At 44.6% G+C, this 27,187-nt stretch overlaps 1 protein-coding gene across 1 annotated transcript in view; it reads left to right on the top strand.

The window, feature by feature from the left end:
• Positions 1-25,757, top strand: part of SESN2 (sestrin 2) — a 37,966-nt gene extending 12,209 nt beyond the window's left edge. Inside the window, exons 2-10 of the mRNA XM_085647683.1 lie at positions 6,946-7,011; positions 15,219-15,416; positions 15,781-15,963; positions 16,312-16,512; positions 17,248-17,398; positions 18,513-18,628; positions 18,921-19,111; positions 19,248-19,392; positions 23,388-25,757. Of these exons, the coding sequence (XP_085503809.1) occupies positions 6,946-7,011; positions 15,219-15,416; positions 15,781-15,963; positions 16,312-16,512; positions 17,248-17,398; positions 18,513-18,628; positions 18,921-19,111; positions 19,248-19,392; positions 23,388-23,474 (1,338 nt within the window). The 3' untranslated portion in view covers positions 23,475-25,757. The remainder of the gene's footprint in view (positions 1-6,945; positions 7,012-15,218; positions 15,417-15,780; positions 15,964-16,311; positions 16,513-17,247; positions 17,399-18,512; positions 18,629-18,920; positions 19,112-19,247; positions 19,393-23,387) is intronic.
• The last annotated feature ends 1,430 nt before the right edge of the window (positions 25,758-27,187 follow it).

Genomic DNA, 27,187 nt, shown 5'->3' with positions numbered 1-27,187 from the left:
TGGTGGCCTGTAAGCCCACTGTAAGCTAGCAATAGGTTTTGCAACAGACAGCACGTTCGCTGTCTAGTAGGAGTGACCTTTAAAAACAAGCACTGGCAAAGCCAATAGGTCTCGCCTATGAGAGCTGTTATCCTTGGCGGTGTTTTTTTTGCCATGCCTTACAGTGGCGCAGATGCTTTGGAGTATGACTTAATCTAGCTTTTAAAAGCGTTATGATGCAGCCAGGTCTACAGCAACTTTTTTTATTTTTAGCCGCCATGCACTGCAGACTTGTTGCTATTCAGCAGTGCTACAAATAATTGCAAAATAAAGCTATGTTTCTGCTGTGCAGCAACAACAAAAGACAATGGCAGAGCCAGTAGTCTTAAGGGCAAGACCGATGTGGCTTTGCCAATGCTTTCTAGGTTTTGGCACATCACCTCTGATTCTGAGCAAATCGATTCATCTCCCCATGCGTGAACAAAAAAAAAAATTACTTGGCAAAAATCTTATCACAAAGAAAGTAGTTGTGCCCATGTTTTAATACATTTGGAAGCAGATAACATCTGTCATAATAAAACTATATACAATCTGTTGCAATATGATGTGATCCACTGTGAGTGACGGTGTTGAATGTGTTATTTATATATTATATATTGAACGGCTGGATAAAGACTCCCAAATCTGCACTGTTGAACAGGACTTCCTTTTAAAGAGCTGCTCTCCGAAGAGTCCAGGGTGCAGTGCTGCTGACAAGCACCAGAATTTCACCGGAAGTCATGCAGTATATCTGCTGTATGATGAGTAAGTATCCCATACGCAGGGCATTACTTCTGAGATCAGTATAATCATGTGACAAGTCACACGTCTCCTGTACGTCCCTCAAACACCTCAGCGATCCATGTAAAATGCCACATAACGCATGTGAGCAGACGGCATCCCTCATCACTACTTGTGCATCTGAGGCTGGTGTGTGAACTATTGAGCTCATGCTATGTGCTTGCAACATCACTTTCAGTCAAAATGCTACTCCTGAAAGCGTGCACAAGCCTTGCCATGAGAAATAAAGAAATATTGCCCTTAGAGATTTAGTGTCAACATACAGCATTGTTTTAAAATTAAATAACCATCTAAGACACTTAACGAGGAAACGAGACTATTTGTTTTGGTAAATGAAATCGGAGGAAAGCAGAGACTGAAAGACCACAACAGGAGAAGGGGCCATGAGTCTCTTTTCAACAATAACCTGTCACCATGAGATAAGATGAGGTCCCTGGGGAAGGCAAGAAATGCTGCCAACAATATGCTGCAGGGAAAAATCAGACGTCCTAATCTAAGGCCCCTCTGTACAAGAGAGGAGAGAGACTAAGCTTTAAATAAAATGCGCTAAGAAGAAGCCTCTGGCATTGTGAGGGTGAAGAAATAGAACCTGAATATTGATGCAGACAGGCACTGATTATGTTGAATCACTCAGTGCTTGGTCCCTGCTCTACTGAAAGAGTCGGAACTGATGTTTGGCTATTACTGGCCAATTAATGAGGCTGCGAAGAAGAGTTCCACTGCAGCCACCAAATGGCAAGCAATGGGCGGGCTCCAAGCCCTTTTTTGTAAAGAATAGTATCTTGCTAGTGAATGCTCTCGCCGTCTCGACCCTAAAAAAGGCCAACTTTTTCCTTCAGATCATATTACTCCTTGCTGCCCTGTGAGATCTGTACAATCGAGTACTGCTCCATTGGTTTAAGTGCCTGTCCTGATCGTTTTCCCACCAGCTGCGTCCAACCCATGGTTCTGGAGATGGGAGTAGTTTAAAAATGTGGTATGATTCTACCACTAAATGCCATTGTCGCCCGTTTTCTGGTGGAAAAGTCTGAGGCGTTCTGACATTAAAACATTTGGTTTACTGCTCATTTGCCTTGGAGGAGCTTAGATTACCCCTTGTACTCTTCCTCTGTGCTTTGATTGTATTCTTTTACAGGCTCACCCCAAGCTCCCCTAAACTTCCGGTCTCCACCTGACCGTACCCACCGCATAGGCAATCCAGTGGCTGTCAGAGGACTGAGAAAAATACTATTTCGGCTAGAGGCCTTCTAGCCTACAGTACACAACGCTTTCCTTGGACTAGTGTGGCAGCATCCTCCAATATACTTGAAACTAAGTGTTGCACACTCCCAATAATTGAAAAATCTAGCATGGTGGTGCCAGTGAGCGAGATGTCATCACCTGGGCTGGTCCAGCCTTCACCTCTGGTCAAGGTTCATGGACTGTTCTACTTTTCGCGCTAGTGGCAGCTGGTTATCCTAATTGGTGTAAAAGGTTTTGTGCCGAGGTCCCAGTGTATGCATTACTCGCTGGTAAGTTCAGACGTGGGTAATCTATTTTCTGATCTAGCAAAAGACTTAGGTGGTGGATGCGGCATAGGGTTGAATACAAAAGATGGGAATCCGGGCTTTAAAATAAATAAATGTCCTTATTACGGCATATCTGAGAGAGAGAGCGCAGGGCTGTCATGGGGTGGGGGAGCACAGGGAGGGCAAGCTGGCCCCAGGTTCTGCAGTTACTAGGGCACTTTCTCCTCCAGCAACATTTATTTATGGATTTGTAATTGTAAGACAGCTGTTTTCTTACATGAGACAACTTGCATGTGGTCATTGGTCGCTATCTTTTCGGTTTCTCTGAAGTACTTGTGGTGTTTTGTTTGTGGTTTTTTTTTTTGTTTGTTTTTTTTTTTAACTTTTAAAACGAGTGCTGCTTAGTCTACCTGTCCCAAACTAGAGGTAAATTTGGGGGTGGTCGTTGTTGGGGTCAGTGATTGGATATTGATGTCTGGGCGATGGGGGTTTGGTCTCTTCAGATGCCTGGTGTGATTTAGTGGGGACGTTAAAGGCATTGTGGCTTTTGGGGGAGGGGTAGTGTATAGCTCTCTGCTTTAAGATTTGTTCTGGCCTGGCTAGGCAGCAGCCAATTAAACCAATCATTCCTCATCCTCGCTTCTGGCATGTAATCAAAATAATGCATGCATGTGCGCATGCTTAGAGGGGCTCTGAGTCCGTCATTGTCGTCCATTGATCCTTGTAACTGTCAGTCCCACTGTACTTGGTTCACCAGATCACACATGGGGGCAGTGAGTCACCTTACTTGAGCATTTCGGCTCTTGTACTGTGATAGCATGTTGTCTCCTTGCGTCATCTGCCCAAAGTATGCTTCACTGCCAGTACCGCATGAACAATATCGTTTTCTTCATTTTATTTCCTGGTTTTTTTTGTCATTCTAGTGGGTTTAAAAGATGTCTTCGGGTTACAATAAGTACTTTTTTCTTTGTGCCAATAAGTATACTATTTTCCTCTGATGCAGATTAAAACTACGAAGGTTTTATATATTTTCAGAGTACCATGTCTGCTAGGAAGCACCCGTAGTGTTATACTAAATTCATATGCAGAGCTTGCTTTATTCTTGAAATGACATGTTTATTGCAAGCATTCAGCTAACATTTTTTGTTCTCGTTATGAATGCTTGCAATAAAAAATATTGCCATCGTACCAGCTTGCCCTTTGCCAGTGCTTGCTTTTCATGTGTATATATTTTGGGTGTCTTTTCTATGACGGGCTCAACATCGAAGTCCACAAAACCAGTTCTATCCCATGCAGTTGCCTCCTATTGCGTTTTAAGGTCTCGCCCACAGACCTAATGGGGACACTACCGATGTGTACTGTGTAGTGTGTTGACACTGGGTGCCGTAGTATTATGGGTTTTACATCGTCGACAAAAAGCACCGGCCAAGCACAAGTTGAGACCGGTTGGCTGTGCTTGTTTATGTAGCTCTTCTGCCTAGAGATTTGGTAGCAGGCGTTGCTAGGGCCCAGATCAGTGGCAGTGGGCGGCTGAGACTGTCTTGCTAAGTAACACCCGTCCTGTGCTCTGTAGGTATCACATGTCCCGGAGAGGGAGCTTGAACCACTGCCTTGGCTTCTCGAGTACTGTCGAACTGAGCGAAGTTGAAAAGTGGTCCTGTATGCGCGTTAATATAGCAGTTTTCATACCCCTTGCGAGACCTACCTACCGGCCATGATCCACCTGGTTCCTTGAAGCTGGCAGTTTAGAAAGGGAGCATATCGCCTTTGTGTCCGGCAGTTTGCAGTCATGCTGCCTTGCAAAAGGCTGTATTTTTTTGGGTGGTCCAGTTTATTATGCTTTTCTTTAAAATATTTTAAAACCTGATTAATACCATACCTAATTAGAATTGTTCTCCCTTTCAGTGCAGTATGTACTCGAGTTTTGAACTCTTTCTCAGTAATGGTGTCCTGTGAAGCCTTTGGCTGACCCCCCCCGCCCTACCTACCTCATTAAAATGAATGCTTTGGAGCACTGCTGCACGTTTGGGCTGAGGTTAATTGTTGTTCTCCGTCTCCCTCCACCACACCACCGCCCCGCGAAGGGTTTACTTTGAATGCGCATTGTTTCAGTTGAGGAAGGTCACGTGAGCGCGCACTCGCACCCCACCCCCTAAACGCACGTGCGCATCTCCCAGATGGCGGCTGCTTTGACACAGACTGACACTCTCTGCTGTGCGTTCCTTGCCCCCGCCCCCCCCCCCCCCCCCAGCTAAGAATTTGAGATGGCATGTTTGATCTCTGACCTTGCTTGTCCATCCCAGTCCTTCAGTTCTTAATTTCAGTTTCCATTCCCCTGCACATCAACCGTTTGAAAACCGCGCACAGTAAACTTACACTGGGTAGTAACATGCCACGCCAGTAATTGGTTGATGTGGTCTGGGGACTCTTTTTTTTTTTTTTTTTTTTTTTTTTTTTTTTTTGGGGGAAAATGGTAGGGGTTGTGCCAGGCACCCGCCTTATTTCCTCCTTGTGTCTTCATGTGTACAATTCTGAGTATATTAGTTGCATAATTCAGTCAATACAAGTTAGGTTTTCAGTTTAAGCCTGAATGTTAATCTTGAGGTAGACGAGGCTGTTCGACACAGGTATGTTGATAACTTTACTAATTATTTGATAATGCGCATACTGGGCCTGCGTTCTGTCCAGAGGGGCATTTCTCTCACCCTATGTTATTGGCTGTTCTGCACCTCCGGTCCCGTCATTACTGTATACACCTATCTGAGCACGTCATTATCTAGCCAAACTAGACTGTTAATCTTTAGGTGTGCTAACGTAAGCTTTAATCATGTATCATGAGGATTAGTCTTCCTGTGTGTTGTGTATTGTTCTTTGCTCTACAGTGCTAGTCATATACTTTTTTTATTTTTTAACCTTGAATATGTCAGTCTTTAGGTGAGCATACCTGCGCTGTTCTGCTTGCTTATATCGTTTTTTCATGATTCTTTACTCTCACTATAATTCAGATGCTCAATAAGCGCACTGATGCTCCTAGCACTGGGTGTAGGTGTGCTGTATCAAACTACTGCAAGTGGCAGCATTCTATTATGATGGCACATATTAGAACTCCTTAAATATGACTGGCGTACATGACTTTGCAGATTCCAAACTGTTTCCTGTGCTCCCCCAAGTGTTTTTTTCATTTATTGTGATGCTTGAATCGTACCTTTCATTGTTTCTGCCTCCTGAGGCAGTTTATTGATTTGCCTACCCGGTTATGGTTTCTGTACCGGGTAGGTTTCCTAATGTCTGTATGCGGTCAGTATAGATTTCCATTTCTTCAAACTCAGTGTTTGGAGAAATGGGAACTGATTTTTTTTGCCCCTTCTGGCTTTCCTGTTTTGACCTACAAGGCAGTTGCTATTTCCAGACGGTGTTAACTTTGTGTCTGATCTTATATACGTGTTCTGCGTTCCTGTTGGCAGGGTGGTATTGTGCATGTTTGAGGTGTCGTGCAAGTGCCCTATTAGATCCCAATGTCACTGGCGTATAGATGGTATAGTATGACCTTGGCGGGACCTGGTTGACCCTTTAAAACCACAGGCTTCAGACTAAGCAGTTAGCTGGCCGAAGCTGTGGCCATTTTCTGCTTGAGTAATTGTGTTTTTATCGTACCGGGCGAAGCAATCCTGGTAGTTATGAGCCCTCCATCTTAAATAGGGCTACATATCCGAGTGGAAAGGTGCCCATGTAGGGGCTCTCTGAACTTACGTAAAAGTCCCCGAAACCAATGGAGATCTCGGATGTAAAACAAAACCGTGTTAAGTCATAAAGTACCAAATTTAAAACCAGTCTATGCTCTCTTGAAACGCACCAAAGACCGGGGATGCCATTGCCAACCAGAACAGATGCTCCCTCTTTTTCCACATATAATATAAACCGAAACTAGCTATTTCGCAGCTGTAAAAATATGTTGTCTTTCATTACACCAAATGCATGAGCTACTCCGCTTTCCCTTAATATGTCACAGCTTTCCCATAGCAGGTAGTCTATGCCAAACACGTGTGTACTCTAAATGAATGCATACTATATATCTTTGTATTCTTTCAACACCGGTATTCCCGTGTCTGGACCTCCTTTCAATATTCTTAACCTGTTTTACAATGCTAAATTCTATAAATAAATGTTTTATATATATAATGTAACACTGCACCGTTTGAGGGTCCTGTATACGCTATCATACAACAATTACAAATAAAAGTGTACTTTCTGCTAAGGCTTGTGTCGTGCAGAGCACTCTGACAGCCCAGCAGCCCTTTCCTCATCTCCTATCATGCGTCAGTTGTAGCCCCAGGCAGTCGGCCTGCCTGTCTTTGTGAGCGTGGGTGGGAACCTGGCTCACCTGTCCTGGGCACATCCCAGAGCTGGATTCTATTGCCATGCGTGTCCTGGCACCGAACCATCAGATTAGGCAGCTGGGCAGGCACCTCTGCCACTTCCGGCGAGTCCGGTCGCGTTTCTGTGTCTGACTTGGTGGCAGGACCGAGAGGGAGCTAGTGAGTGAATGATTTGGCGCCAGTGGGTGACATATTGTTTGTGTTCGGGTTGCCAGTACTCACGGTTTCTCTTGTCTTCACAGGAGCGGAGGGTGAGCATCGCGCAGCAGCTGGTGCGGGGTCCGAGTTCCTTCATCCCCGTTGGCCAGGTAAGAGCAAAGATGCATCGGATATGGGCAGATGTGGCTTTTATGGAGAGCCCCGAGGAAATGGGCGGTTTTCTAATCCTTGCCTTTGTCACATTTATTGTTGGATTTTGGGGACACTGTTCTGTCTGCAAAGAATGTTTTGTGCTGTTCTAATTTTTTTGCTTTGTGAGCATGTTGTGTGGGTCATGGTCACAAAAGAGACAGTGCGATTGGAGACACAACTTGTAGTTGGTAAGAATGTGCCTGCTTGACTACCCTTCACTGGTCAAAGGAAGTTAATATTTTTATTTTGTTATAAACTACAGACAGCTGCTTTTAGTAAGAGAAACGAAGCGTCTTACATCTGACGCTAGCCAAGACTTTTTATTTCTTATCTTAACAACGTTTTTATATTTACATATATGGCACCAGACAGCCCTCTCTATGCATCATGAGTTTCATATTTTTCCTCTGCCCAAGGCCCACTTTAGCCTTTGACCAACGCCACAGTGAGTGACAGCATTCTGCTCTTTCAGAAAGAGCGCATCTGGGCTCACCGTAGTTCCCTTCAGTGCTAGGGACGAGTGTTGTAGCGTGCTTTTGAGCCCAGGAATACTTGCACTTTTAGGCAAAATGTAAATTTGTTGTTTTTTATTTTTAATACCTTGGTGAGGGCCTAACGGTGTTCTATGTGTCAAAACCAACTCTGGCTAAACTAAAAGGCAGGCAGCCAAACTGGTTGGCTTGGTCAATGTTCATATGAAATTGTTGTTGCATTCTTGCAAGGGGTGTGTGTTTTTTAAATCAGTGTAAGCATGACGCTCAGGCTATATTAGCAGATAATAGTTTTTTTTATTGTGGTAAATCGATAAGAGGGCGCAGTGTGTATGAAGTGAGGGTCTCCTTTAGTTTGTGTGCTTCATGAATGTAAATCGGAGCCATCTTAAACCACAGGCGGAGACTGGGGGACGGGTACAGCCTAGACATGACGGAAAGGGAGTTGTGTTTGGATGGTTAAATTGCAGTTCTGGGGCCCCGAAATGTTTGTATGGTGAATTTAAGCTGTCCATTTCGGCTTACAGTTGCTCCTAATTCAGTGTCCAGCCCACCACCGCTTCCTCTTGTCAAACACTGTACAGAAAGTTCTGATTGTGTGTTCGGTGGCGTGGTCTTTGACCTTTTTTTATTGTGGCTGTTTCTGACTAAGTAGTAGATGGTAATTTGGATTATGAGAGCGCATTGGAGTTCGCAGTTGCGCCATCAAAAGATGTTATTGGGCTTGGGTCAATGCTCAAGAGCTTAACAATCCAGGAGTAGGCAGACTGACGGAGGAGTTTTATCTCCACAAGCAATCTACATTTTTAGAACCGTATTTAGATTTTATCCAAATACCACGGGACAGAGCACTCTATACAGTTTAGGGTAGGCTCACTGCCGGTTAGAGAGTTAACTTCGAAATGGAGCACCCCATACCAGACACCATTAGGTTGCCCCTGTTGTAAAACACCAGAGACTGTAGCCCATTTTATGTTTGCCTGTCCTGCTTATAAAAGTGTAAGAACCAGATGGCTTACTCCCATTTGCAGAGAGTTGAAGTCTCGCGAATATCGCACTGCTCTACGTATTCTAAAGACCGACGCGTGGACTCTTTGCTTGTGGTGTAGCCAAATATCTTGGTTGTGCCTGCATTGTAAGGTTTACATTTTTGCATGGAGTTTTTTAATGATTTTATGCCTCTATTTTCATCTTGATGGCTTGCACATTATATTCTGCACTGACACTTTATTCCCTATATCTGGATTAAGAAAAATCTAGTGTAGGGGGTATTATGTGAAGGAGGGCTTGTAATGAATTCTTAAATATTGCTTACCCAAGCTCATTTTTGCTCCCATCATCTTTTATAATTTTTAGGGCAATTAGAAATTGATGAATTTAATGATTTTTAATGTTTTATCGGATTCTAGTCTCTTAAATTGTTGTCTCTTTTTCAAAAAAATTTTTGGGGCTTATATAAACTGAAAATTGTAAGTTTGGAAATGCTTTTAAGATATTGGCTATCGAAATTAAGCAATTTTGAATTTGACTAAGTAGTTGGTAATTTCGATTATGAGAGCGCATTGGAGTTCGCAGTTGCGCCATGTTTGAAGATTCTTCATATTTGACAAAGACAGTCATGCCATGGAGCATTATTTGACATCTGCAATAATGCTTTGCCTCATTGTGTGAGCTGGTATGGGAGGCCATCCACACAGGCGTGGACTGGATATGTGCTCCCCAACTCTAGGTACAAGTTGTGGGAGGATACAAACTTGGCCATCATTTTAGAGGAGATCTGAGTCATGGGGAGTGGGCTCATTTCAGTTTGCTGAGCATGTTGGCCGCAGAGAAAGTTTCTCAGCTTAGCTTTTTGAACCCGTTTTCCCTTTGTTCAAGGCACCAGGTGAGGTCCACTGTGCTGGTCAGCAAGGTGCTCCTGCCAGTAGGGTAGCTAATGTGCTACTTTTTAGAAGGTCCACTTGATGGCGGCTGCTTCGGTTTGTTTTCATTTTTACTACATTTTGAATTAATTTAAAAGGAGATAGTTAAGAGGGGTGGAATGTTCAAGGGCCTTTGATGCTATTCCTTCTAACCACAGAGTTCCTATATTATGTATTCTCTTACTCGTGTGTGTGTGGCCTCCACAGCACGTCTGCCTCTGTGTCACAATACCTACTCTGCTGTCAATCTTTTCCCCCACATCTCAGTTAGCTTTGTTGGTATCTAAGCCAGCTAAGGTAGCCTAGTAGAAATGGGTCTAGTGACCATTAGCCGACACCTCACAGGTTCACTTGGTACTGGTTGCCTATACTGTCTACACCAGACACAGTAAGTTGGAGATGTGGTCTGGAGATGTGTAAAAGTGCCTGTCCATTACCCCTGTTTGAAGTGCTTCAAGTAGGAGGATTTCCTTTTTGAGTTCAGTTTTGGGAGGCTAAGGCTCTGTTCCTCTTCGTAGGTTTTAGGTATGGTTGTATGGCTGTGATCTTCATGAGTGTCCTATTGTAGTAACGTATGATTAAGATGAGATTGTAGATATCACCAGTGTCTTTGGTGATTCCGGATGGTATTGATAAGGGGCTGTTGTGTTTTATGTTGTGGTTGTTTAGTATGATTAGAATCGGATTGTAGAGGTCAGTAGGGGTTTTGTGGTATGTTATAGATGGAGGGGGGGGGGAGGGGTACAGTTTTGGTTGTAGTCTGCGATCGGATTGTATAGTTTGCTCACAGTCCAGTCAAAATTCTTTATTCAGGAATTGAATTAAAAATCCATAAAAGCTCAAACAGTTAAAGATCACATAATGCATAATCATACATTTGGTTTAAATAAAAACCAATGACGCAGTACAAGATATATCCATGATGGCAGCATAATCACAAATTCCTTATGTACATATTTTTAAAAAGTTACCCCCTTTTTAAAGAACATTTTTAATTAAAAAAAAAAAAAGTCGTCATCAAAGTATCCAGGATTCTAAAGTGCAAAAAGGAGAACATCACCTATACATGAAGGAAACCATATAAAGTGCTATCAAGAAGATAAAACATACAGCACTCATTTGCCTTCACCATTTTCAGTGCAACTGTCTTAGGGGCGCAGGCAATCTGGACGTGACAGTGATTTACATCTCTGAATGGCCATCTTTATGTAAGCTAAAATTACATAATGTATTTTGATGCTTGTCGACTTAGAAAGTTAAAGGCTACTTGATGATAAATGTGGCATGGAGTCAAAAATGGGGTATGTAGTATGCAAGATCTAATGTCTTTTTAAAGTTTACAAAATAACATTAATTTTTGTCTGGCCTTATCATATGGGCATCTAGGAAAGTTCAAAAGTCACGTTTGGGGAATGCCACTAAATGTGGAGCTGTTCTAGGCGTAAACTTGTTCGCAGCAACCTATTCTGGGTATTGGTCTCATTGACCAGTTATCCTTGGATCCCCTGTGGGGGGGAAAAACATACAGTATCTATCCACAGTGGACTCTGGTTTCTTTCCTGGCACTCCCTGATGGCTTCTCTTCTCCCCCTATATATAGATCTTAATTCCCCCGTGCTATACTGCAAAATGCTGGAAGGATGTAAAACGGTCAGGCTAGCATCCAATTTTGGTAATAATGTGTTTAAATACTGTAGCCATGGTATCTTTCCACTGTGGTACAGTCCCAGGCCATCCCTTATGATGTCCCTAATGAATTTGATACCATGTTTCTTCCACTAACTATGCGACCTAGTTAGTGTATTGTACTCCGGAAAATTTCATAATTTCAGGTAAAGGTTCCATAAACAGGTTGAAGAGAGTAGGTGATACGGTGGATCTCTGATCCCCCTAAAGTGACTGGAGTAGTAGTGGATACGGATTGGTTCACCTTGATTCTTTGAGTTTCGTTGGGTAGAAACGAGGCAAACCAATTTAGGACAACCCCTGATAATCCCATTCTGTGCTCAAGTAAGTGAAGGAGGCTGTGAGACTTTACCCTATTGAAGGCTGAGGATGGGTCTAGGAGGATTGAGAGGCAAGATTTGTTCTTCTCTAGCATTTTAAGCATGTCCTCAATTATGTGTGTAAGGACTGTTTCTGTACTGTTACCCTGACGGAAGCTGGGTTGGAATTGGTCAATAAGGTGGAACTGAGCAATGTGATTGCATAGGTTGGTATGGGCGCATTTCTCAAGGAGCTTTGCCAGAGAGGGAATAGCAGAAATTGGACGGACGTTATCTGGGTTCATATGATCTGCTGTAGGATTTTTTTAGAGTAGGGGTCATCTAGCCTGATTTTAGGCAATCTAGTAAAGCTCCTTGAAGCATTCACTATCTTAGTCCAGAGAGGGAGTAAATAACTTTTAATCTCATTGAAGACGTTAGCTGGTGGAGGGTCGCAGAAGTGGTTGACGGTGTAAGTGTTAAGATATTAGGAATGGCGTTTTCATCAAAGGTTTTGAATGTGTTACATGACCCATTGTTTTTGAGGGGGAGTCCTCGTAGGTCAGGGGGCTGAACAATCCGAGGCAGGCAGGGGCTATTTGGAGGTATCATCGGGAGGTGCTCAATTGCTGTATGGCATTCACTTTCAATCTTTTTTGCCTTTTCAAGAAAAGCCCAGCCTCCTCTGGTCTCGGATGTGTGCAGACGGGCGTGTAGAAGTGGCAGAGCTGTAAGTGTGATGGTGGTCCCCACCCCTCCCCGAATCAGCAGCTGTAGAGTAGGTGCAGGGTCTGTTGCACCCTGGGACAGGGAGTCCCACCAGGGCAAAAGAAAGCAGCCCAGAGAACCAGGGCGTCCAACGCTGCAGGAGGAATGGCAGCGCTACAAGAATGATGGTCGTCGCCTCCCCCAATCTGCAACTGCAGAGTTGGTTCAGTATCCGTTGCACCCCTAGGACGGGGAGTCCCACCAGGGCAAAAGAAAGTGGCTCAGAGAACCAACGCATCCAGTGCTGCGGGTGGGTGAGGGGAGCACTATAAGTGTGATGGTGGTCGCCTCGCCCAATCAGCAGCTGCAGACGGTTGGTGCAGGGTCCCGTGCACCCTGGGACGGAGTCCCACCAGGGCGAAACAGCAGACCAGAGAGAACCAGCGCATCCAGTCAGTTTGGGCTTTTGTGGACAGAACGGTTATGTGGGAAAGGTTGCACTGGGCCGAGTTAGCTTTTGTTATGGTGAGGCAGTATGGCAAATATGAGATTTCAGGTATTTTTTTTTTTTTTTTTCTTTTCTTTTTTTTATTTTGTGATCTTTCTGTGATCTATAAAGAATAAAGCTACGACTGTCAGTCTGGGTATGTTCTTTTGTAGCATTTGAAAAGGTCTTCATGTGCTGTTTAGGTGTCAGTGGAGCTGTGTTTAAGTGATGATTATCTTGTAAGGATGTTTGGAAGATCCGTTATGACTGATATCTTTAGTGGCAGAATAGGACTTTTCGCAGTACGAGCAAGCCCTGCTGGCTGATGCTTGGAATTATTTTCTTTAGGTACGACAGCCATCCTTCCCACCAACTCCTCCGAACCCTTCAAAAAACTTGAGACCCTTAAATGTAGTACCTACAGTGGTGTAGGAGGCAGCCTTTGACTGCCTCTGAAGACGGAGCATAAATCGGCCCGTGCCAGTTGTCACCCGACCAGTTCCGTCTCTCCCGCGTCACCAACATCCTCTTGGTGCGCGCTGTGAACCACAGCTAGGTCTGCGCTTCTTACGTAAGGTAGTAGTGACTAATCCTACCGGAAACAACAAAGTGGATATTTTTGTCGCGTGTAAGGCTATGATTATTCATATCAGTGTGCAGGCACCTCCCAGTACTTGGAAGCAGAGTATTTAATGTACTGGGAGATTTGATGAATCGACTAAACTGCTCTACTGCCAGCAGAACCCAACACCTTGTACTGTTGCACTGCAGCATAATCTGGTTAAAAGATCTGTAAGGAGGTCCGAACAATGTCTTTGGTGGCTGCGTAGATTGCTTCTTAGCAATACTTTAAGGTTGTCAGTTGGGAGTGTGTGAGGAAGGGAGGAATGAGAAGATTTTTAGGCTGGTTTCCACTCTAGGTCCTGGAATGCCTCCTTTCTCTTACTCATCAGGCATTGGACCTCCTGCTCGTCCGCTGATTAGAGGCTGTCGCAACTGCTTGCTACAAGTATTGATGGCAACAACACGTCCTTGCTGGTATTAGTTTCTATAAGTTATTTTAATTGAGCAACAATGCGGCTAAAGTTCAGCATATAGTCCCTTTATTTATTTATTTTTTTTTTTTAAATCCTAATTTAGCCTCTCTTCTAAGAAGAGATACCATAGTAGATGGAAGTTCAATTTAGGTGCCTTTGGGAAAATTGTAAAGTCTTGTCGGCTGGATCTGGCTACCAATGCAGCTTGGTGCAGGCAAAATGTTTTTTTAAAGAAAATGCTCTTGAATCCGAGCCAGACTAAGTGTGTGTATGTCTGTTTTTGGGTGGGGGTGGGGGGGTTATGTAGCACAGGCAAATCACAGCCAGCTTCAAGAAGACCTAGTCCTATACTGTTCAACGAAAAGGTTGCCAACAGAGCATGTTGATTTTGTATGAAGAAAGCTGGATATGGTGGTCTTTTGATAACTTGTCCTTTAATTCAGGCGGAAAGACCACCATTGTCACTGCGTCGCCCGCATCTCCTCCTTGTGTCTTCTTGATTTTATAAGCCATTAAACCACTTTTAGTTTTCATGCTCCACCAAAGTTCTCCTGTATCCCTTGTATATTTCAGATTCTCTTACTTGAATACCTTTTTGTCGTGAACTCACCTTGATATACTTCACGATCATGAACTACCTTCTAGTTGTTTGAGCAAAAAGTGGTTATTAGTAATCAGCTCCGCGTGGTTTTGGGTTTTTGGGGGTTTTTAAAAAAAATAAAATAATTTTTTTATAATACCTTCCTGGTTGTCTGCCATAAGACATCAACAACGTTTGTTAGTTGGACCATGAAAGCAGTTCTGCTTACAAAAACTCTGCAGGTGTGAGAATAATTTAAGGTCAATTTTGGATGCGATTCATGTCTGCAACCTAGTACTTTCTGCCTGCCTTGGTACATAGCTTAACATATCTCCCTGCTGGCGCCTTTGGTTGTGCCACCTTTTATGTTCAGCAATGGTTGTAAATCTGCAATTTACACACTCGGTGACACTGATGTGAAGTAATCTTCCACCATTGCAAGCACTGGAAAAACAAGTTCCAGAACCCGTAGTTTATCAGATGAGACTAGCTGTAAATACGCAGATCACACGGTGTTTGGCTCGTACAAAATTCAGTTTCGACTAATTCCTTCTCCCCTTTCCCCTACTTCTCCACCCCACTCTTTTCGTAGCTGGCATAACAGGATATGGGAAGCTATTAATGTTTTTTGTAAGAAATGAATGCAGGCTTAACTTTGTAGATCGTGTATTGGGGACATAGTCATGGAAGTTTTACTTTTGGTTTAGCTGCTCCGTAAACAGTGACTTACTAAGAAGGTCCTTCCTGATGGATATAAAGGCTATGGCTCTCAGGTTACTTTCGATGGGCCACTGACACTAATTCTTGGCCACTTGCACATTCAGTGGGCTGAAACACTGGACCTTTTATACAGGGAATCTAGCAGTAAGAGGGTTGTGTCTCACACACTATGATCTGTGGTGTAGTCAGGGGAGTTGTATTTCTTTAACTCTGACACTCCAGTATCTTTTGCAGATTGTCCAGGAGGGTTCGCATCCGGACGGGCGGCATCTCTTTCTTGAAGCATTTGTTTCCACCGGCCGCGTGGACCATACAACAATGGTGATGGGGCTGCACCCGGAGTACCTTGCCCGCTTCTGGAAGACCCAGTACCACCTGCTACACATGGATGGGCCTCTTCCCTTCCCAGAAAGACATTATGTGGCCATCATGGTGAGATAAGAGTCAGGGTTTGTGAACCATAACATTTAAATTATCACTAGTACAGTGATTGGTTGGTATCTAATGCTGAATGTGTTTTGGGGTGAGGTTGGTTGTGGGGATTGGGGGAAGGGTGGTGCTTAGGCAACACGTTTGTTTTACAGTGATGGGTTCGGGCCCCAGAGCAATGACCACTGAAGTCTCGCACTTTGGAGAGAGTCCCATGTTAGCCCTCTCGCTGTATTAGGAAAGCACGGGCCTAAGTTTTACTATTGTATCTGGTGTTCTGTTTTTCAGTTTGTGCAACAGTATATTGTCGCCAGTGCTTGTGGTTCTTGGTGGATTTGTCATTCTTTCTTCCTTCCCTCTACGGCAGGCAGCAGCACGGCACCAGTGTTCATACCTTGTGAACTTACACATGGCAGAGTTCCTGCAGGTTGGTGGGAATCCAGAGTGGCTGCATGGTTTGCACTGTGCTCCTCGAAAGCTGCGAAACCTCAACGAGATTAACAAGATTCTGGCGCACCGTCCCTGGCTCATCACCAAAGATCACATAGAGGTCAGGACAGAGACATGAAATGGGGGTTGGGTGTCTTGGATCTTTTTTTAATTTATAGTCGATGGATTGTCTGTATTCCATACAGTGATGTTGCTGATGGGAAAGCATGGAAATGCCTAAGAGTGCTCTTGGTTTAGTGAGAAGGCTAGAACTGATTGTGGGCAGATTTGGGGTAGGAGCGTGGAGGTACATTCAGTGAGTTTTCCTTCACTTGCTTGGTTCTTCCTTCGTTTTGGAGTCTCTCTTGTTCTTAGCTTTACATTGTGATGCTCCTATAATGGATGGTTAGATTTCTGCAGCTGACTGGGCTCTTCTGTTAACCAACCTTCTTACTTTTATTTTCCTCAGGCTCTCCTGAAGACTGAGCAGAGCAGTTGGTCTTTGGCGGAGCTCATCCACGCCCTTGTACTTCTGACGCACTACCACTCGCTTGCATCTTTCGTATTTGGCTGTGGCATCAACCCAGAACGTGATCAGGAAGGGGGGCGACCGCCCTCTCCTCGGAACTGTGAAAGCACCAACCAGGAGGACATGACGAATGGCAGTGGTGTAAGTGAAAAGAGTTTAGATGGTCCTCTGATGGGCGGGTGCAGATGTCCTGGACATTACCACCCTTTTGTGTGCTTACTTGGACAGTTGGATGTTCAACTCTTCCCATGAACCTTCCGCTATGACTTCTGCAACCCTATAGGCATTATGAAAAACTGGAGGGGACACGTAGAAGAGCAGCAAAGGCGTACGTGTCGCTCTGGTTTAAAGAGCACACTTTTCCTGCTAATTTCCTAAGAGTTGCTGTGCTGATAAATTATTTCATCGTAGATGAATCTGAGCACAAATGTGAGCAAGTGCAGAAAATGTGCTGTAGTGGAGAAACAAGGGAGAGCAAAACTCGGAGATCTGAGGAAGTAGTGACAGTTCTGTAGTAATATGATGAAAATGGCTGCTTGTATAAGCAAATCAAGAATATTAGGAAGCTGCTATGGACTTCCTGCAAATGGAAAACTGACAATGTGGTTCATGGGGGTAGATTGGAGGGGGAGAATGACATGGTGATAAGTGTTCTAAAGCAATTTAAAGAAAGAGGCAGTGCAGGCAGGGTGAAGTATTTGGGTGGTAGGGTTTGGGGTTGAGGTATATGTCCACATTATAAAAGAAAAGGTGTGAGATGCAGGTTTTGATATACAAGCATCGGCATATTGTTTGCGTTCTGAAGGTTGAGGAAAGCATTGGCAAACTGAAGAAATAAGGGGTCCGCCAACTGACTATTTGAACCTCTTTTCCCAGGGCCGGGACGCCATGCAGGAGGTGGAGGCCCTGATGGAGCGGATGAAGCTACTCCACAAATGCCAGCTGGAGGAGGAGGCTGCCAGCCAGGAGGAGATGGAAACTCGTTTTGAGAAGGAAAAGACGGAGAGTTCTTTTGTAGCACCCGCAGGTAGGCCTAATGCTAAGAATACACCGGGGGACCTAGAGGGTTGAGAGATTCTGCATCCAACGATCTAATGTTGGTCCTGTCACCATTTACCTGCCAAGATTTCACTGTTTTCATCCTTGGCCTTTCTTGCTATTTCTTTCACTGCTCCACTGTAACAAACTGAATGTTCACCGTCGAGTTTTCCGACCTTGCAAACTCTTAGTCTTTCTTTAGACTGGATTTGTGGTCGGGTAGGGTGTGGAGAGGGGAGGAGCAGTTTTCATTGGGTGGAGCGGGCTGTGCAGGTAAAGAGGAGATGTACTGTTGGCGTTTTCTGATCAGTACAGGAATGGAGAACTCTAGAATTTCTTACACCTACACGCAGTGGCGGCTGCTACAGGGCTATAGTGGTGGTGGTGGTGGTTGTGAGGAGGAGGGGGTGATTTAAAAAAAAAAAATAATAATCCACTACTGACAGCCGCCACCTCTCCTCCGTCTGACGCAGGAAACTGGAAGCACACAGACTCCCCTAGCCAATATTGACACTTGTCACCAGGATGACCGCAGCGTCGTGATTGGTCTGAGCACTGTAGTTCGGCGCTCAGACAGGAACTGGGAGCCTGTGCATGTACTCCACCCAGGCTGTGCAGTGCAGCTGGGTGGAGAACATGCCAAGTGCACACGACTGTTTGGCCGGCCCAAGACGGCTGTCCAAATGGTTGTGCGCACTGAGAAAGTGCCCACCATTCCTCTCCCTGCTCTGTGGGCAGCCTAGCCCCGCCCCTAAACAACCAGTTTGGAAAAATAAAATGATAATAACAAGGTGTTTTATTTTTCCTGTGGGGTGACGCTCCCTGCCTTAGCAGAGGAGCTGCCGCTGGCTACAGAGATCTTAGCTGACTGAAGTCTTTTGGGGCGAAAGCTTGCAGAGGGTTTAAAGAAAAGAAGCTAGCTTGTTCTCGGCCTATAGAGAAGTAATGTAAAGTCTGTTCCCTCCCCCCCCCCCCCCCCCCCCCCTCCCAGCCCATCTTACAGAAGTCTTCTTCCAGGCTCCCTCTCATTTGTACTTTGGTGTTCTCTCATAGTTAGACTACTTAGATCCTCTAACCTCCTTGCCTGTCCGGTTTGTCTCTAGATTTGGCAGATTGCACTCTCCCTCCCAGTGTCCTGTGCTTTGTGGAAGATCCAGAGTTCGGTTACCAGGACTTCACCCGCCGAGGAGAGCAGACGCCACCCACATTTCGAGCACAGGTTTGCCTTTATATAATATATATTTTTTTAAGATCTCTGCCTTATGGACTTAAACTCACATTGCATCAGAGTGGAGGCGTCTAAAGACTAGTGTCAACTGTGTTGCTCTTTCCCATGCAAGGTTTTCAGGCAGCTGCCCGATTGGTCGGAATGAGGAGTGCTTTTAGTGATGAAGTGAACATGAGCCGTGTTTACATTGTGATTCCCCTATAAAAAAAAAAAATTGCGAGTAGTCTGAGATGGCTTTTATACGGCCGTAGTTTATTTTTATTTATTTATTTCTTAAATACAGGACTATACCTGGGAGGACCACGGTTACTCGTTAATCAATCGCCTTCTGCCAGAAGTAGGCCAGCTCCTGGATGAGAAGTTCCAGGTTGTTTACAACCTCACCTACCATACCATGGCCATGCACAGTGGTGTGGACACGTCCATGCTGCGACGGGCGATCTGGAACTACATTCATTGCGTCTTTGGCATCCGGTGCGTTCTCTGTCAGTCTATGCTCTTCTAAGCCAAGCCTCTGAAGGAAGTTGTCCATCCTGTCATGTTTGGAGACTCCTGATCCGTGGGTGCTGGCATGAGTGAGGAGTAACTGGTTTTATTGCTTTGTTTGCAGGTATGATGATTACGATTACGGGGAAGTGAATCAGTTGCTGGAGCGCAGCCTGAAAGTCTATATAAAAACAGTGGCCTGTTACCCAGAGAAGACCAACAAGCGGATGTACACCGGCTTCTGGAGACACTTCCGGCACTCTGAGAAGGTACAACCTCCGGCTTCTGCCCGCCGCTGCTCACGTGTCTTCAATCGTATGTTATGCAAGCACTGAACACTCTGCAACTCCCACACCCAGTGAGACCGAGGTGTGATCCACCCGACCCTGCTTGGCCCAACACACAGTATCTGAAATGTTTTTTCAGTCTAGCCAGGGGTTTGTTGGCGTCATCCCGTTTATGAATGGTGCACGGTTTACAGCGTCACTAATTCACCCATGTCTTTTGAGGTCCACTTTCGTGACGGGATCCCTGGGAGCATAGAGTTGTAGGTTTTGGGCTGCCATACAGTGATGTTCCTAAGAACACTTCTCTTTATTATAGCATACTGCATAGGCATGTCTTCTTATTCTGTGTTTTGTTTTCGGTTTCACAAAATGTTGCTTGATGGCATGAATTCTCTGCTATTTGTTGATTCATAGAGGGGTTTGTTAATTTGGATTCCCTTAATGTCTGAATTGTTTTTAACATGTGTGAGAATGCTCGGCTATTTAATTGACAGATGTTCCTTTAGTACTCCTCAGTCTGCCAGCTTTTGAGTTCTGTCTGCAAAGGTTTTGCAGTCCGTTATCCGTGGCAGCATGTTTTCTTTTCAATTATCTATTTTACCACCGGGTGACCACCCTTTACCTTTATTCTTTTTGCTTCCTGTAACGACTTGTTTCATATGTCTATTTTGTATAGAGGACATTCCTCATTACTGGGGTTTTCTTTGCGTTGGAATTAAGCATGGCCAGAGACATGTAGTCTCATTACTTATTGCCTTCTTCCATTGAGGACTTCGATTGTTTTGCATTGTGCCGTAGTAAACTAGGCGCAGAGACCGTGCTTTATGCAGATCAGTGATATGTTCTATTTTACCAATAACTGAAGTAATCACCAGTTCCTTTAATGTCCCTAAAAGCTGATCCGAAAAATGCAGAGTAGCAGTTCTGATTACAAGTCGGGCGTCTTGGCTCCATTGTTTCAAATACTACCTCTGGGGGACGCTACAGTTTCACCCACCAACCTCCACAGTGGGGTTCAATCCAGCCTCCCCCCTCCAACGGTGCCCTGTTCTCACGCGGTCCTGGTGTAGACCCACCACATCTATTACGGGTTGCGGATCATGCGCTGCTGCCAGTGCTTCATGGTTGCCCGTCACCCTCTTCATCACTAGCTTTCAGTCTGATCCGGTCTCACCATACACCAGTTTTTAACCTGGGGAAGATGGAGTGAGAAGCGCAGAGGAGAGGCCGCCTGCAGATACTTCAGAATCCACCGACCATGTTCTTGGTATCTGGAAGATGGATTTCCAGACCACCCTCCCCCTCTTCCCCCCCCCCCCCAAGGTTCAGTGTGTAACCCCATTTGTTTATTGAAAGGGAAATCCATCCAGCATGCCTATGGGGTGGGGGCGAATTAATGGGGAAACGGGCATATGTATAGGACACTCATACCCCTTTCAGAGAAGTCCCGTTAAAGTGTGTAAGGTTAAACCAATCCACCAATATGGATGTTTTTGGTGAACAGCGGCAAGGTGGAATGTGGCCTGGCGATGTGAAAATTGTAATCCGGCCATATTTCTACTTTAAACTGTGACTGCTACTAGAGCCTCAAATATCTGAGCGGAGGATATTCTGGGGCCTTCACCGGACCTGGCACCTTAAAGATTCCTCTTCTTCAAACAGTCAGTCCCAGCATTGGCACTTCACTGGTGCCTATGTGAGAAGTACCTTGGCAGGCTTACTCATCCAAGACTTTACTCCTTTACATGTTAAACATGCTACTTAATTTTATTGAGCATCAGATCTCGTGTGGTGAACATCGGTATCCATGTGTGATTTCTACTGTTAGTAATGATTTAACGTGATAATCTAAGACTTTTGTGGCTAGCTTTTTATACTGATCTGAGCTCAAGATTCCCCTGAAGTTTTATCTTCAACGCAAGCCCCTTTGTGTGTGCACATTCGGCTTTCCTTTCATGGTTGTTTATACCTTTTTATTCAGGCTACCTCCGATGAAAAGTATATTTTAAATGGAAAGGTAACCCAATAGGCAACTTGGGAACTGGAAAAATTGGTAAATCTGTCAAGATACATTTTTGCTTTTCAGCCCCAAATGTTGGCAATGAGACGGTCATCCTTACTACTGGTACCCATAGTCCATAAAATGGACACCGTTCTAGTTTAGAGATGAAACTTCGAATAACATAACTAGACATGCTTAATGTCTTTGGTTTGTGTCCGTTGGTCCTGGTCATTAAAAGAGCAATGTTGTGAGGCGACAGCCCAATATGCAACCTAGAGGAACAGGTGGCAATTTGCATAAACTTCTACCTATGGATCTAGAAACCGATTTCTAAAGCAGGAGTAGATTGCTGGCGAAGGTGCAGGAGTAGTCTGACAGCCTGGATATTCTAACCCCCAACTCCTAATAAGTGCAGTGTTAAATATAGTGTCACTTTAACTTTTGCTGTTTTTGGGGGGCGGGGGGTGTTTCAGTGCATTTCTGGAATTTATTTTTTACTATTCCCCCCCCTCCTCCATTCAGCAAACTGCCCTGCGCACAGCCAAAGGCCTCCTTCCTGCAGACTGCCAGACCTCAACTGCACAAGACCATTGACTGCGCAGCAGGCGGGGGAGGATTTGTACCGGTCCCCACAAACGAAAGAAGAGCAGACTATCTCCCACCACCAAATTCCCCCCCCCTAAAAAAAAAAAATATATGTTTAAAAACGTATGCGGTCTCCCCCTCCTCTCCCAGTACTGGTATTCAAACCCTCATGCTACCGCAAGTGTGAAGCTTGAGCAGGGGCTCCCACAAGAGTACCTGCAACTTTTTTTTTTTTTTTTTTTCCGCCTTCTGTCTATTATTTTCACTTTGGAACCCCACACGTATCATGGTATCCCTACCCTGCCGCAAAACGCACAAGATGATGTACGGAATGTTGGCAAAACATTACCCCCAGTCACAGATCTGGGTTTAATCCATCGTTATCTTGCTCACCACGCCACCCCAGTTCAGACATGGCCATATGCAAATCAGTCTTGATCCTGTGCCTCATGGGAACAGTCCAGCCCGAACTGCCAAGCCATGTCTTCCCTGGACCAGAATCAAGCATCCTAGGACCGGTTTCGGGGTTTCACCCCTCTTCAGCCAGGATAGCTTGACTCCAGTGGCGTAGTGAGCACGGGACCCACGTCTGGGCATACCCTTCCCACATAGGGCAAACAGCAAAACACACAAGATGATGGACGTTATGTTGCACATTGGCAAAACATTCACCCCCTACCCTGCCCCATATAACATTTTTAGGACACAAGGACAGAGTCCTCTTATGGCAACTGCAACTTTTTCATCTGATTTGCAGCCAGCCAATCTCATTGCCCGGACCAGTCCCATGGTACTGAAATGTTCGATGGGGAAGAAATCTTTCATTGATCAATAAGGGGGCTTAATTTATATTTATTGAAAACCTTTTCGGTACTATGGGACCGTAAAACTCTAAAAGCAAAGTTCTTAAATGGAACAGATATACACTAAATCGCAAAAAGCACCCTTTCTGAGTAAAATGCTAACTTTTTCCAAATTTGGAGTAATTCCATTCAGCTGTTCTGTGTCGGAGAGCACTTTTTCCCATGGGTATCAAGGGAAATCCATGTTTTGGGAGCATCCCTCTCCCTTTTTTCTGGCCCCTACTTGATGGATTGGTGTGAAACTTCCCTGAAAGAGCAGAGGTCAATGAACTTTGTTTTGTAAAGTTATGTGCAGATTCGTCATACAGTGCCAGAGTTGTTAGCCCAACAAAACAAACCTCTTCCTTTTGTAAACTCCTGACTTAACTAAAACATTGAGGAATTGATGAATGTCTGACAGTTTGTACCAGTTTTGAGTAGACTTTGATAACTCGAGAAATAACATTTCCATGGCTTTGGGGTACTTGGTGTGTCTAAGGACTAGATAAAAAAAAATGTTTTAACCTATTATTCTCTTTTCATTGCAGGTCCATGTGAACCTGCTGCTCCTGGAAGCTCGAATGCAGGCTGCACTACTCTATGCCTTAAGAGCCATCACTCGATACATGACCTGAGCTGCTCTACGGCCCTCTTCTTCCTGGCAGCACCTTCTGCACAGTTCCACCCCTTATACATATTAGGAGTTGCAAACCATCAGTAAAGATTTTCTTTCTGAAGGAGTATGCTGTGACACTGGAGGATGCTCAGCTCATGCACTGATTGCTCAAGGCTGCACTGATTCATCGTCACAACCAGTATTAAAGTTCACCTGGTCAAAAGGTATGGGGGCTGGACCCCTGACTCGTACTTGAATGACATGTGCCCATTGTGGATCGCTGCTGCTCCAACGCTGGTTTTCGACCAGGAAAGCTATGCATCCATCTTCATGTGTTCAGTGCATCGTACTGGCACACCGGAGTGTGGAACTTCTACAGCCGGTCGGGGCTGTGGTCAGCTGGGACCAAAGTGATTCAGATTCCCCTTGCACTTTTTCCGAATAAAAACAATGTTTTCACCAAAGATCTCCAGCATCACTCGACCCCCAAAAAGAGGCCACCTGGGACTAGTGAGTCGTCCCTGCGGACCACGTGTGTACCCCTCAGGTTGATGTGGGAAGGCAGAATATCTGTTTGCTCTAGGCATCATGAGTGTTAGTTTACAAATGTGAAACGGGGGGCAGTGGGGACGAGGGGCGTGTACACCCTTTGCACTCAAGGCTTTTGTAACATCCACAATTGGTGCAAATGTCGCTTGCTGCAGCAGTTTAATGCTATTAAAAATTTTGCACTGATGGGAAGGGGGGCTGGCGGGTGGTAGCAGGAAGAGTGTTGTATTGGGGGTTCATTGCCCAAAAGGACTGCTTCACACAACTGGGTTTCTTGCACTAGCGGCTTTTAAAGTGAAGGGTTAAGTCTTAGACCGATCTCACACCCTTGTGCCATAGCATAAATCGGAGAGTAGTGATTCGTGGGTTACAAGCACACTCGTTGAGGGAGGGGCATGGGTTAGATTAGGCATGTTTGCACATTTGAAGCCAATGTTTTCCTTTTTGTCCCCAATAAGTCATCAGTTAATATCCTTTTTGTTGTGTTCATATTTGGCTGTAGAATGGTAGGATTGAGATTTTCGGCTTGGTCATTCAGCACAGGAGATCACTTGCAACAGGGGAGTTCATACAGTCTGCTCTGTGGCTTGGTTTTAAGGTTGTTTCACTAAACCTGATTTGGGAAGAATAAACACAAATTAGGTACTGAGGACCAAAGAGCTGCTTGTTTGGCACTTTGTTTGGAATACTTTTTTCCTGTCAGGTATTTGCCCCAGTGCCTCTGGGTACTGTAGTCCCTGTTTCACGCTCTGGTTCTCGTATATGCGTCATGTAGTGTTGGTTTGCTGACTCTGGCTGCTTTGGTATGTCTTTAGTGATAGAACGTATACCGATATAGTGTGCAGAATTTTCTCCCTGTCCTCGCTACATTGCTTGACTGTAAGAATTGGTACTTTATCCAGCTAGTGTCTTCTTGTGATTTTTTTGTGATATAAACCTTTAGTTGGTATCTTGCGTGCCCCAAAGATGGCATATCCACCCAATGTGCGCTGCCTAAGTTTAAAAGTAATATGTGTTTATCCGTCTTGGGGCAGAAATGAGCACTCCCTCAAACAGTAATGGTTGACCTGCAGCCATTACATGGGGTTAGCAAATACCTGATCTGTGGTGCATTTGGCTCCGGTCGTCTTAAACCTTTGGCTTGCCACAGGTGACTTTATTGACATTACTAAAGTATGAAAGCCCTTTTTGCAGGTTGGGTTAATGTAGAGTGCTGCAAAGGGTTTGTCTCAAACTGCTATGTGCCAAACAGCATTTACATTTTTGTCACTGGCACAAGTTATCCTCCCAGATACCATGTTGAATTCTCCCACCTCCCACCCCTAAGGTTTTTGGGATGATTGAGGAAGGTTTTTTCGACTAGGTATACCCATGGGATTGGGGAAGGTATAGTGTTAGGCGGGGTTGGAGTAGAGGGGTAGTACTATGAATTACTTTACAACCAAATGTGCCTCTACATTTCACATAAGCTGCAGCCCTCCTCTGTGAAATAAAAGGAAGGCTTTTACTGTGATCGGGGGGCATGTCCCCTATACTGCTGTACACTTTAGGAATTTGGGGGGGGGGGGGGAGAAGATTGTTTTGATGGCACTACTTCTGCAGTCGTGTGAAATATACGCTCCTTTTTAATTTATTGTAATTTGACTCTTGTTTTTTCTTTACTTTCGTAGTTGAAATTTTGTCTTTTGCTTGTTTTTTGTGTGGATTTTCTACTAATTCTGTTCAATGAGAAATAAAGAATTCTGTTTTTTCAGTTACGTGTGCAGCATTGTTTTGTTTTTCTTTGTGCCAAGGCCCGTTTGCGCTCTCCGCTAGAGGTGGCTATCTAAGCTCATGTGGGTAGATGGGGTGTGGGCTCTCTAGGGCTAGAGTTTGGTGATAAACAAGTGAATAGTCATAGAAATCCTACAACTTTGGTCGTAATTGTTTGTTGTGACACACTTCTAGAAACCAATGTCATTCTCACTGGGCTGCCCCCCCTGAGCTCTAGGGACACATAGTGATGTGAGTGGCAACTATGCTGTGAATGGAGTTCACTGGGTGCGCTTAGCAGAAATGTTTAACCTCATTTTAGGAAGTGATGTGGAATGCAATCGGGGTTTATTGTTATGCAATGTTGAAGAATCCTAAACCTCCGAACTACGTTTGTGCAGTATTATTAAAATACTTTTAAAATTTTTTTATTTAAACTTCTCAACATTGACAATTTGGAAAGAAAATATCAAATACGGTGCCCTGTGCTTCAGGGGTTGTGTTCACATGGCACTACAAGACTAGGTAGCAGTTGCTCGGCAGCTGCGTCTTTCTTAACAGCGCCGCATAGCTTTACATTCCTGTCATTACAAACTTTAAATGTGTGCAACAGGAGGGCACTGACTAGAATTCCAGATGGTTCACTGGGTAAGAGTGGTGTGTATTTACAATACTATGAGGCTCCATCCTGGGACTGTGAACATCCCAAGTAGTCGCCGAAAAAGCTTTTCAACACCCCATCAAGGGTAGCAAGCACCATCTAAAAGCAAACCTTTTTTTCTCTTCTATCCCGCCACTATCCTTATCAATCCATATAACTGACTAACCGTTCCACCACTCAAATTACTTTCATATTTCACTATACGAATTCAGCACTAATCCTTTACTCGTTCCGGAGTAGCGTGCTACTTTCCAAAAAAGCTCTGACACCTCGTTGGGGGGTAGTAAGTGCTATATGAATGCAATTACAATACAAAGTCATTTGTTCAACAATGTGTTGCAATGCAATAGGTCTCGCATTCACACAAGTTTGAGCTATTGGCATTGTAAATGACAATGCCTTTTATTTATCATTTGGCTTTTAAAACATAAATGAAAGGCATTGTCATTTACAATACGAATAGCTTAAACTCTCGCAAATGCGAGACCTATTGCATTAAAGGGCCTTCTCGACCGCTTGTTAGATTGTGAATATCCGAGGAAGAGGCCGTCCTGCGACATCTTCAAATTAGTGGTAAGTAATGCAGGGAAGATGTGTAAGTGTTGTAAATTACAGTGTGAAGTGAGAGTTCCGTATGATATGCGCTATAAACACTAACCAACTGCTCCAGCACCTTTCATTCTGAGATTGCACTGTCGCGGCTCAGGTGGAAGAGCACGGGGGGGGGGGGCGATTTCCTGCCCTACATGATTTGAGTGTGGCATTGGGTA

The sequence above is a fragment of the Triturus cristatus genome, chromosome 3_2 (genome assembly GCF_964204655.1).
Source record: "Triturus cristatus chromosome 3_2, aTriCri1.1, whole genome shotgun sequence".
Taxonomy (NCBI): Eukaryota; Metazoa; Chordata; class Amphibia; order Caudata; family Salamandridae; genus Triturus; species Triturus cristatus.
Note: the sequence above shows the minus strand (reverse complement) of the source record. Positions and strands in the feature narration are given on the sequence as shown.